The 12,908-nt window shown below is 39.7% G+C and overlaps 2 protein-coding genes across 2 annotated transcripts; both read left to right on the top strand.

Annotated features, from left to right (window-relative positions):
- Positions 1-393: 393 nt before the first annotated feature.
- On the top strand, positions 394-6,888 carry arhgef3l (Rho guanine nucleotide exchange factor (GEF) 3, like). Its single transcript, XM_079679041.1, has 13 exons — positions 394-600; positions 840-888; positions 1,005-1,055; positions 1,631-1,687; positions 1,857-1,964; positions 2,051-2,209; positions 2,548-2,610; positions 3,027-3,123; positions 3,633-3,709; positions 3,929-4,186; positions 5,194-5,364; positions 5,697-5,889; positions 6,362-6,888. The coding sequence occupies exons 1-13, from the start codon at positions 563-565 to the stop codon at positions 6,607-6,609; spliced, it is 1,569 nt and encodes a 522-aa protein (XP_079535167.1). The 5' UTR covers positions 394-562; the 3' UTR covers positions 6,610-6,888.
- Positions 6,889-7,042: 154 nt separating this feature from the next.
- usp21 (ubiquitin specific peptidase 21) lies at positions 7,043-12,466 on the top strand. The gene is made up of 11 exons (XM_079679042.1): positions 7,043-7,964; positions 8,418-8,474; positions 8,585-8,702; positions 8,792-8,906; positions 9,150-9,269; positions 9,365-9,429; positions 9,528-9,715; positions 10,479-10,557; positions 10,658-10,765; positions 11,059-11,173; positions 11,769-12,466. Exons 1-11 carry the CDS (start codon positions 7,809-7,811, stop codon positions 11,857-11,859), a joined length of 1,212 nt encoding a protein of 403 aa, XP_079535168.1. The 5' UTR covers positions 7,043-7,808; the 3' UTR covers positions 11,860-12,466.
- Positions 12,467-12,908: the final 442 nt, after the last annotated feature.

Here is a 12,908-nt window from a genome sequence, read left to right as displayed (position 1 = left end):
GCTTCTGGCACTTTATCAGAAGTTTCACTACAGGTCATATCCCGGAAACGGCCCGCATCAGCTAAATGACTACCTGTGAATTTAAAATGAAAAACCATAATCATGTTTTCAATACACACATTTCTATAGAAAGACAAATAAAAAAATAACGTGTTTATAGTTCAACTTTTGAAAAAGAGCACTTCATATTTTCTGTTATGAGTTTGCTCGCTTCCTCTATTGTCAGTGAATGTTTTTGATTAAATCAGGTCCTTTGAACCACAAAGTGTTCTAAAAAATGTGATTTATTAGTTAATTAAATTAAATGATATTCAATAAGTCACATTTTAAACAATGTGACGAGCCGGTGCATGAAAATGAGCAGCCCTAAAGGATGTGGTTGGGTGCGAGATGAGGAAGAAAGTGAAGAGGAAGGAGTGCAGTTGACTCTGACAAGCTTCCTGCAAACAACTCGCTGAGTTACACAAACGTAGAAGAGACCGGAGTGCATTTGGATTATTTGAACCTCTCATTTTGGGAATGTGTAATGTTTCTGTGAAGATGCATTGAAGACTAAGACAAGATGGAAGTGGAGGAGACAGTTGAAACGAGGACTTCCTGGTATGATACCTTTTGACAGTCGCCTTTATCTGTGGTTTCAAATCTTAACCCGTTGATATTGTTCAGTTAACTTTCTTTCAATGTCTTTTGATATAACTTGTAGCACATATCTGCCAAATAAATCAAGTAGGCATGTGACACTGACTTCCTCAGCTATTTAGTGTTGTGTGTTAGTGATGAGATGTATCTCAGGTAAAAGAAGGTAGCTGAGTGGCTGTTTGGTTCTGCCCTTTTTTAAGGTCCACCGCACAAGGGGAGGCACACTCTATCCCCTGTGACCATGCCGGGGTAAGTCACCCAACATCTCATTCATTTTTTTAAGGCCATTATTTCATTCTAAACCCAGATGTGCACTCTTCTTAAAACCAATAATATTCATTTAACATACATTCCTGCTTTTATAGAAAAAGAGAAAACAAGACCCGGCACCTGGACCTGCGATCAGAATCAACGAGGTGAGGCATATCTGACACGCACCATTTAAACTGCCTCTTCTTCATCTTACATCTCTTCTGAAGTCTCTCTGTAGCGGAAGTTAGTCAACCTTACCTTTGTGACCACAATACTGAGAGCTGACAGAGTTATGATTCAGAACATGTTCAGCTGTGCGGTTGAGAAGAGGAGGTTCTCTGAATTCCATTTAATGTTGATTATAGGACGTATGTTACATTTCAGCAACTGTTATTTTGCTTTTTTTTATCAGAAGACGCTTTTGATGTAATCTTTATCTTGCATATAATAAGCACACAAAGAGATACATTCTTTACTGAAGGTATTTTAATCCATCTCAGTCTGACACTTGAGTGAATTTACAGCTGATGTGGTTAGTGTGGCAAAAACAGGCAGACATCTTGTATTTACTATAGAAGCACAGCTTCAACCTTCTTCCTCTTTGAAAGAGTCACACAGGAAATGAGAGATCTGCACCATGCAACATCTCACCCCTCTTGAAATCTCTCTCCTTCCTGAACACCGTCATGTCTTTCTCAATTCACTTTGAGCCTTTGTGTGACCTGTTATGCATTATCAGGATGAAGAGGAAGATGAGGATGATGAGATGATGTCCGAGCACATGAGGGATTCAGAGGTAAGGTGTTTTTCCTGTGCATGTGCCAGATGTGTGTTACGTGATTTTAAATTAATCAAATGTACAACCTGTAAAGGTTTGAATAATGGCACTGTGATAAGCTTGTGGACCATTTTGTCTAAATATTAAAAGCTGGAAATGTATGTTTTTAATGTTGATTTCACTTTAGGAGCCCAGTAATAAAAGGGTGAAACCTGTGGTGAAGTCAAATAGCCTAACAGGCGTCATAACCCCGGTGAAGACCCCTGCTCTGAAACGCATAGGACAGTCCATTTCGGTAACAATGCACAAACACATTCATATACCTGTTGTTATACAAAAACAAAAGCTAACGGTGTTAACGTTCACTGCTCTTTTCAACAGCGGTCTATTAGCTTTCGTACAGAGGCTCGACCTTTGCCCCCGGCTGCCATGCGCCCTCGCACAAAAGCCTCGTCTTTTCCACGCCGACGCAACAGCCAATGCTGGAGCGACACTGTGGAGAGCCATGACCTCACTGCAAAGGAGATCAAAAGACAAGAGGTGCGAAGGCCAGTGGGTTTGACCTTAGATCAGCTGCAGAAACTAAACTAGCACAGGTCTTATTATTGCAATGTTTTTGCGGGGTATGTGGGTCGCGCAGGGGAAATGGGGTTGCAGTGTGCCACTAGTGAGCCCTATATGAAGCAGCGCTACCCAACACGATGATTATGAAAGAGGATGTGAGCTGGCACTCCAGGCTCAACTTCCTTTTTAGAACAATCAGCTGTGAGATTTCATACTGTCCGTCTGTAATTTCACATCACATGCAAGTGTGTGTTTGCATGTGTGAATTATCTGTACTTACATCCACATGTTGGTTTTTCACGTGTGTTCTGCAGGTGATCTATGAGCTGACTCAGGGGGAGAGACAACTCATTGATGATCTCAGTCTGGTCAAGAAGGTACGTGTGCACTAAATAAAAGCATATTTTACCCCTGGAATTATTACTACACAGGCCCTGACACAATATGTAAAGGGAAAGAGACTAGACAGACTAATAAGAGGTACGAGCCGCCCCCCCCCCCCCTTTGAAAAATGACCAGAAAAAATCTAAAACAGCTAAAAAGAAACACAAAATGATGAAAAGAGGCACTGAACCACTACAAAAAGATGACCACAAAGAAATTGCAAGGAGACACAAAACCACCACAAAGCATGTGTACGAGGCGCCTATAGGACCATTGAGTCATAATCCGCCCCTGCTATTACTTTATATCAGAACACATTCTGCTGATTTCACCCTTTGAACCGCTTTAGGCTGCTGCATTAACCCTCTCCTTTAGGTACCTTTGCTTACTGTTCTCTGTGTGATACAAGGTGTACTATGAGCCCATGCTGAAGTTGGACATCCTGACAGAGAGTGAGCGTGGACAGATCTTTGGTACGCTGGACTCTCTCATTCCTCTCCATCAAGGTAAACCGTGTTTCTGCTTTGAACTCTCCATTATCAGCCTCTTAGTTTCCTAATCATGTATAAGGCATTCAGAGCTAAATACAAAATCTGGGTTAATATTGTCGCTTGTTGGATTTCATTGTTTCATTATTGTATCTGTTAACTTCACACCCTGTATATTCAAATATTATAGTTTTTCTTTCATAAAATGCATGACAGTGGACCAACACTGAATTGAACACTGTCACAATAGATTTAGCAAATATGTCCCAGATGTCGACATACAGTACATTTTGTGAATGTGGTGACATTGATGTGTTGAAAAAGACCTACAAGAAAAGCCTCTAAAGGATTACTTTATTTAATTCACGATGCCTGGCATAACTGAGTGAGAGATTGCTGATTATGCTTTTTTAGGTAAAGGAACAGGAAGAAGTTTAATGTTCATCTCTCTCCGAGCTGTACTTACCCTGGTATTCATTTGGCAAATATCAATACAACAGTTTGAGTGTATTTTTATTTCCTCCCAGATCTTCTGAGTCGCCTTGAGCGGCTGCGGGGATCAGAGAAGACAGTCGGGCAGGTGGGGCCTACTCTAATGGACTGGGTGAGTATTTCCATGGTTACCAAGGACTGATAGAGAATAAGAGAAAATGGCACAGCCTCCTTCACTCTCTCTAGTTCCTGTATTTACTCTATCATGTTCTTCTCTAAACCGGAGCCACAGAGTTCAGTCTGGTTTTTTAACTCACCGCATGTTTCTTCTCATTGCTCATCACACTTCCCCTCCTCCCCTCTTCCCCTCCTCCCCTCTTCCTCTCTGCAGTTTCCTTGCCTTGAGGCCTATGTTACGTACTGCTGTAACCAGGTGGGCGCTAAAGCCCTGTTGGACCAGAAGAAGCAGGAAAAGCCGGTGGAGCACTTCCTGCGCCTTTGCCAGGAGTCCTCGTTCAGCAGGAAACTGGACCTCTGGAACTTCCTGGATCTCCCTCGGAGCCGCTTGGTGAAATACCCCCTGCTGTTGAAAGAGATACTGAAGTGCACGCCTCCAGAGCACCCGGATGAGGACTCATTGCCTGATGCTGTGAGTTAGAGATACACAAATTCATGTCCATTTTTTCTAAAAGGATCTATATTGTCTATACTTTGGCTTTTAAGACAAGATGTGTGCTGCTTTAAATATACCAGTGTTTTCTTGAAATTTGCTGAAATGTTGTTTTTACATACCCAAAAATACTCTTATTGCCTATTTCATTATATTCACAATTACTATAATAATAATAATAATAATAATAATAATACGTGTATTTATTATAGCACCTTTCACAGAAATACAATTCTCAAAGTGCTTCACACAGTCATACTCAAAAACAAAACACAGACCACGTAGAGTCCCGAAAGTAACAAACATAAAAACATAACACATCACACACATGTTCACACAAACAAAAGCCAAAGTAAAAAGATGGGTCTTCAGTTGTTTTTTTAAAAGCTTCTCCAGAGACTGCAGAGCGGATGTCTATAGTGGTTAAAATGTCTGTATTAGTAGCACTAGACACGACATTTGTCTGGCTGACTGTGGACACACTTACACAAATTATTAAGACCGAAGACTGTAAATCAGTCAATAAAAAAATATTATTTTGCATTTAGGCTTTGTAACCTTTAGGTTTTTTCTCCTATAATGAAATCCATGAGACTGAAAATTGTGAAGTCCAGGCATTCGGCTTTAGCTAGTAGTTCCTTCATAATGTAAAACACTTTGCACATTGGCGCCTCCAAATGGTAGCAAAATATATTGTTTTCTGAAACATGACCTGAGGTGATCCTGTGATGTGACATAGTTCAAAAATAAAATGGTCTGTATCTGTATTTATTGAGGGATGATACGTTTAAAAAATATGTTAAGTAGACAGTTTTTGATTGAATGCCTTTAGTATTATTCTGTGGACATTAAAGGCTCACAAACAGGATTTTACTATTGTAAACATATCTTCCTTTGCTGAAATATACATGGCTTAATCGAACCCATATCTCAACTCAAAATGTATACCTTAAATACATTCATTTAAGACTATCTGTTGTGTTCAGTTGGACATAATCCAGAGCATCGTGGCTGAGGTCAACAAGAAGACCGGAGAGGCGGAGTGCCAGTTCTACAGGAGGGGTCTCGCATACATTGAAGACAGCCAGAGACTACAAGAGATTCAGCTGTCCCGCTTCCTCTACTGCCACGGAGAGCTCAAGAACAACAAGGGCCAGGTAGCACCTCTATTTATAGACCTTTGGTTATCCTGAGGTTGTTGTTTGCACCTAAACATAACTTACTCTGTATACAGACCTTTGCTTCTCTCTGCCTCACTTAAGGTTGTTATCTTTTGCTCTTAATACAAACCTTGTATACAAACCTTGTACCTTACCCTTTATTCTTGCACTGTGTATGGTCTGCTTTTGTTACCTGGCCCAAGATATGACATTATATCTCATTAATAGATGCATTTTGACCTACATTTTGTTTATAGCTGTTCAAATATGGTAGTAAATATTTCCGTTAGGCCATACCTCTGACTTTGCATATGTGTGTCCTCTGTCAGCGGCTGCATGTATTCCTGTTTGAGCTGGCCCTGGTGCTATCCAGGCCGACGGAGGACAAAGATGGAGGTCAGGTGTTTCATGTCTACAGACAGCCTCTGCCCAATTACTTGATAAACCTGGAGGAGATCCCAGATGGGGAGCCTGGTGGAGGGGGGCCCTTCAGGGGAGCCTTTACTGGAGGAAATGACAAAGGTAACATACTTATAAGATAGATCAATATTTATATATTTATGGATAAACTATACATGAAAAAAGGTCAGTTTCAAGTTCACATTCACAAAGTAACATTGAGTTTCTTTGTTCAAAACCCGCAGATATTAAATATATAAAGATATACCACAAAAGCATTAAGTGGTCTTTATTTAGAATCTATGACCAGCAAATAGTTTGTATCAGTGATGAATGACCAAAGTCAAAACGATTTTTGTTCTATTGATAGAATGATCAATTGTTTCAGCAATTATTTGAGCTGTTATTTTCATATTGATTATTATTATTATACGTTTTGCCATGTTTCTGGCAAAATGAGTATTACATATTCAATTTTGTCTACAACAAAGCCCATAGATACAGAGAAATCAATGCCACATTTCTTGAAGTGAAACCGACAAATGTACTTCCACTTAATTTACTCCCTCCTCTCCTCCGTCTCTCTATCTCCCAGTGAAGAACTGTTTCCGTGTGAGCAGCAGGGGGCGCTCCAAAGCTCACCCTTACAGCCTGCAGGCCAACGACTCCTTCAGCAAGCAGCAGTGGATCACCTGTCTGCGGCGGGCCATCGTCCAGTCCCGGGACAGGACCACTCTGAGCAACCAGTCACAGCTCTGCCTCCCCCCCGACCCCATCCTGTGTCACATAGCCGACCTCAGCCTCAGCTCGGACACAGACATGGCCGACCATAACAGTCGCTGAAGACCAGGAGGCCCGGGGAGTGTCTTTCTATCTGTACATTGACATTGGAGAGAATCAAATATGGACTGTTAGTGAAAGATCATTGTGCTTGGACAGACATATAGAATTTCCTGCATGGATTTTGTATTTTCTTTCATTTGCTGAAGTATTGTGTATTTGTGGTGATGATAACTGTACAGCTTGAGAACAGTATTTTCTGAATGTGAATTTACAGCGTAAAACTTTTCCATAGATTCTTTCTGTTTAATTTTTTACTAAATAAACTGACACTTGAATGTTTTTCTGAAGTACACATGGCAAAGTCTGCATACACTTATCTAAGTATAGCCAACAAGATCCACAAAGAAAAGATTAGTGATGATTATCCTCCCTCTCTTTCTCCCTCTTCCTTTCTCTCCCCCTCTCTCTCTGACACCGGTGACAGGGCAGGACAGAGGTAGACTTTCAGTTCTAGCCTTCAATACACAGTGAAACAGTAGCCGTGCCCTTATGCATTTTTAACAGCTCAGCAGGTGATGGGAACAGTTTGGTTGGGACAGTTTGTCCACAGATAGAGTGACCAAATAAACAGGTGAGTCAAAACGGCTTTTATGATTTTACTAATGCTGCCATGTTTGTCAGAAATGATTTTCACACTTACTTTGTTTACAAGATTGTACCATTTATCTACGCCTAACAACAATGACTTGGCTAGCTGCGACAGCGGATCAAAACATAACTTTGTTGTGAGATTCTGCATATTCTGTTTCATGTTGTATATTCTTAAGGTAATGTGCACTTGATGGGAGTTCTCTAGAATTGACCTCTCTTTGTAAAGATGTGCCCTGAACCTGATATGTTTATATCTGGCTGCATTGAGGTGTCTGTCAGACCTTGACTTTCCTAGCTGTTCTGCAAGCTGTAAATATGAGAGGGAATTGCAAGATAGATCTATTCAAAATAAGGATTTACCTTTAAGGGATTCTCGTTCACAAATCAACCCTGTTCTTTCCCCCTCAGCTGTTAATGACACTCCTTGTCATTTCCCTGGAAAAAAAGAGGACTTTCTTTTGAACTACAATCACAGTCTGCTCACCTTTAACACTGCCTGCGAATAAACAGAGGTGGTGAAAACCGCCTGGCGTTTTTCATTTTGGGAAGCCCTTCTTTATGTCCTAGAAGACACAATACACGCTTCCAAAGTGTAGTAGTAAAATAGGATGCCCGGAGCTAGTGGTGTCAATGCTGAGGGGTCTTGTGAGGCCCTGTGTCGAACCCTTGTCTCCCAGAAGGGCCTGCAGCGAGAGACGGCTGACATCTCCCATTCTGTCCTCTACACCTCACTGATGGGCCTGCTTCTGGTCACCGACAACGAGGTGAGAAACACAACAAAGCATAAACCCTTGATGTATGGTAAAACCTTTAAGTCTTGCACTTAAAGGTCGAATTCGGGACACTGGAGAGAAAAACATAAACAGATCGAGATTGTGAAAAATAATTAATGGAGAGTACACGCTGACACACACGTGTTTAAGCAGCTGTCAGCACTCCTTGGTCTCTAATAGGATGAATGCTTCAGGCTGACCTCCTTTTAGCCTCTCTTGTTATGCTGTTGGGATAAGGAGGCTAAATCTGTTCTACCAATGTTGTACATTCACTGACACGGCAGGGTTAAGAGAGAGAAAAGTAGCATGGTTTACAGACACAGCCAGGGGTGAAATAACAGGACAAATATGCACCTGAACACACGTGTACAAAAATGTAAATAGGGTGTATACTTGATGACAAAGTTTGGGTCAATAGCTTCTTGTGTTGTCATTTTTTCCCAGAAAGAGAAGCTCACCGTAGGAAATGGAAGAGTTGGCCTTAAAAACATAGGAAATACAGTGAGTGCTTAGTAATGCATTGTGGCCTTAATTAAAGTCCTTTATGGCTAACTAATAATACACTTTGCCATAACAAGCTCACTTTCCCTTTTGCTTTGTCTTCAATTTAGTGCTTCCTGAACGCAGTAATCCAATGCTTGTCTCACACGCATGGCCTTCGGGACTACAGCCTCCTCAAGTCCTACAAGGATGACAAGTTCTCCAAAGAGGAGACTAAACTCATGGAAGGTAGGTTCCTCTCTCCTGTCGTTGCCTCCTCTTCCTGCTATGTTTTCATTTGTACTCATTTGTTATTGCTCTTTGTCTCCCTGTGCCAGCCTTCTCTCAGGTGCTGTCAGGCCTTTGGGATGTAAATGAAGGGGACAGAGTCGTAAACCCACGACAGTTTTACAACATTTTTAAAGACGCGGTGCCTTACTTCAGTGGATACAGGTGAGATTAAAGATGATGTTTCTCTTTCCCTCAAGGTTGTCTTTCCATTAGACTTACATGCAATACAATATCCATGTGTGCATCAGCACAACTGTTTCAAGGACAAGACAAGAACAGTAAAACAATTCAATTCAATGTTTACTCTTCTACAACGTGTATAGATTGGATTTGAAGCAGAGTTCATATAGAAATAGCTTCCTTAATTAGTGACAATAAGGAGTATTTCCTCTGTGTTTAACCCAGTCAACAGGATGCACAGGAGTTCCTCAGGTTCCTATTGGACAAGCTGCACACAGAAATCAATCGCAGACCCTATGTTCGAAGAACAGGAAAGGAGCCTGAGCAAACATTTGCCAGATTTAGGTTTGTATAATTATGTGGGAAAGATTCTGTCCTTAAAACTTTGAATTATTCATGTGATCACATCTCTTTTTCACGCATGTCTTGTTAACCTTTAGGATTTCAGAAGAGGCCGCTGCCATGTGGAAGAAACACTTGGAGAGAGATGACAGCAGAATAGTAGGTAAGGAGAGCAATGCAGTCATCGTTGTCCATCAGAATACATTTAATTAAATTAAATTAAGGCAACCCTCTGGTAATTCCTCACCCCCCTCCTCATAGACCTGTTTTCGGGCCAGCTGAGGAGCTCGCTGCATTGCTCCGTGTGCTCCCACTCCTCCAACACATTCGACGTGTTCTGTGATCTGTCGCTGCCCATCCCCAAGAGGAGCTCCTCTGCGCAGGTCACACTGAGGGAGTGCCTGGAGCTCTTCTCTCAGGAGGAGAAACTGGACAAGGACAATTCCCCTGTAGGTTAACACAAAGTAATGGATTACAATTGATTGAAGTGTCTCACATTTCGGGGTGAAAGGTCAATGAATAAGGCACTGTAACCTGGGAATGGTTTGTTCCAAAACTGAATTTGTGTCCATCTGTAGCCTACACCTTTTGTACTCTTATCTATATAAATCATTGTTCTTACTTTTATCCTTATTTATTTTTATTTATATTTGCACATGAAGCCAAAGAGCTTATGCTGTGTCAACGGAAAAACAAAGCAAACAAAAACGTACTAAGATGGGTAAAGGAAATATAAATGTGTGAACCCCGGTCAAATGGAAATATAAAACAAAAAAAGTACTGTAGACATACAATTAAGTAATTTTTTATTTGATTTCAAACTGTTGCATTTCATGATATATTGATATTTAAAATGATTACAGTTAGATGATTTAAAAACCTTTTCAAAGACCAGAGTTTGAATGAAGGTCTGAGAACAAATGCATATTTGAAAAGTATTAAAAAATACTTCAACTTTCTAAACAGATTGACAAAGTTAGGACTAACTAGTACTACCTAACCTATATTGCTTTACTTACCTCACTACTGTATCAATAAAAGAGTAATGCAAATAAGAAGTCAAATAACAGTACTGGGGAAAAAAAAAAAAATACTTTCATCAATATTCCAGATAATTTTTATTAACTTTTTTAAACAAATAGCTTATGACAATGGACCTTGTGTATTTTGAAATGTTTTAAAATGTTGAGGTGTTTGTTTTTGTGATTTCAGATGTGTGAAAGGTGTAACAGGCACACTGAGTGCACCAAGCGGCTTTCCATCCAGAGGTTTCCGCAGGTTATTGTGATACGTATCCTTGACCACAGCTCTTACTCAGTGTATTAAGCTTGTTATAAGCAAGTGATGATTTAGTACATGACTTTATGATGGTACTTAACAGTCTCGATCAGATCTGAACCGTTTCACCACATCTCGCTGGTCTATCAGTAAAAGCACAGTGTATGTGTCCTTCCCTCTCACTAACCTGGACCTCGGACGCTACGGGCCTGTCGACTGTGGTAACCAAACAAAACCTTTCTTTAGATTATCCTTGTTAATGTCTAATGTATTCAACCATATTAATTACTTCCTTTTACATGCAATCATGAATGTTACTGTTAAATGGTAATAAGGACATAATCAGCATGTATTCAACATCTTATCCAGTCATCTTGTGTTACTCTTTGTTTGATAATTAAGTTCTAGACTATTTGTAACAATAAGTAGACGTTTTCATTGTTTACATAATTGAAACTGATCAGTTCTCATAAATGGAATAGATAGGTCATATTATCTCTGTATGTCCCCACAGGTCCAGTTCTGTATGATTTATATGCAATATGTAACCATGCTGGTACAGTGAACATGGGCCACTACACAGCCTGCTGTTCGGATGAAAATGGTTGGTGCTTCTACAACGACTCCAGGTGAGAAACGTCCTGCACACAAATAATTTTGTTTTATAATGCCCTGCAAACAGCATTGTCTATATGTACAAGAGCCTGCTGTGTCAGTAGGTCATCTGTATTGAGACATCTCAAGTGCTAGTAGAAGTACTGGGATGTTTTACTTATTGTCATACAAATAAAGAACCACAAGTAAATATATTTGTCATGCATATTGGCCCTTTTAAAAGTCATACATTAAGTTACTTGATTAAGTATATTATTGCATTAATCAGTTCATCTCAGCTGGTAAAGGTGGAGCTAATTTTAATTGTGTATATACTGCTGCTGGGTACATGTTTATTTATTAGTTGATTTGTATTTTGTATTGGCTAATTATGTGTATCTGTAAGGTAACTAGTACCTGAAGCTGTGAGAAAAATGTACAAAAGGTACATTATTGTCCTACAAAATGTAGTGATATAAAGTAGCATACAATGAAAATATTTAGGTAAAGTACAAATACCCTCAAATCGTACTTAAATAAAGTAAATTAACTTCATTGCATTACACTACCGTTTACTAATATAAACCTGGAACTGTTTCTCATGATTTATTTCCATCTTCCCAACTACAGTGTTACTCCAGTCTCAGAGAACCAGCTTCAGACCAATCAAGCCTATGTGCTGTTCTACCAGCGCAGCAACAGTACCACCATCAGGAAATAGACCCGACACTGGCTGAGCCAAGCAGCCAATCAGAGCAACCTCCAGTGTCCATAGAAACAAATAAGCAGCAGTGCTGGCATCTATGGGCAGCTCAATCTCAATGAGCATGCCCTCAAATAATCTCTAAGGAGGATGAGGGAGATGCCATGCTCACTTTAAAGAGAGCTTGACGAGGCAATCTCCCCTCCTGAATCATGGAGATGCTTTTGAAGAGTCTCAGTGAGAGACAGAGGCAGCTCAGACACACTTCAGCCTTAAGAGTGTCTGCCCTACTTCTCAGGCAGGAGTGAGCGGTGAACTTGCACACAATACATAGCTCCTGATGTTAAATAATTATGATTCATGCTTGTGATACACCCGAATAAACAAAAATACATATTTGGTAGAATACAAATAGGCAACAAGTGATGACCCAATATAATTGCATTTCATTTAAATGTGTGATAATAAAGGGCACATGACTCAAAATGAAAAGGTCTGTAGTGTATGTTTCCTCTGACAGTTAACCCTGAAACTTGAAAACATTGTGGACTGTTTTTCCCTCCAATAGAATTATAATTTCTATGTTTATATAAATGTATGTATATATTTTTTTTACATTTGTGCCTCAAATGACACAATTGAATGTAATGCATAATTGATTTTTGAAACATCAATAAAAGATCACTGAAAGCATCTGAGCAATCAATTACAATTAAAGAAACACCCAGATTTCCAGGGGACAGTGTACAAAGCTAAAGCACATTAATTATTCACACAAATATTTTAAAGAAGGTGCGCCAATTAATTGTTTTTGTAGGAACAATTATCTTTTAGGAGTTGCTAGGTTTATTTACCAATACAAATATATATATATACTGTTATGAATATGAGATTAAATAAATAATTTAATTATAAATAAATATTAGGTTATTAACACAGGCCCAATATGCTTTGCCGTTATTGTCATTCAATTAATTGTAAGCAAACAGAACTAGGGACAGTAAGACGCTGTATTTGGTTCCGAAACATTATTTATTAGAAAAATGTAATGTGTTTGTTTGATAGTT

This window comes from Notothenia rossii (genome assembly GCF_949606895.1).
Source record: "Notothenia rossii genome assembly, chromosome: 4".
Classification (NCBI taxonomy): Eukaryota; Metazoa; Chordata; class Actinopteri; order Perciformes; family Nototheniidae; genus Notothenia; species Notothenia rossii.
Note: the sequence above shows the minus strand (reverse complement) of the source record. Positions and strands in the feature narration are given on the sequence as shown.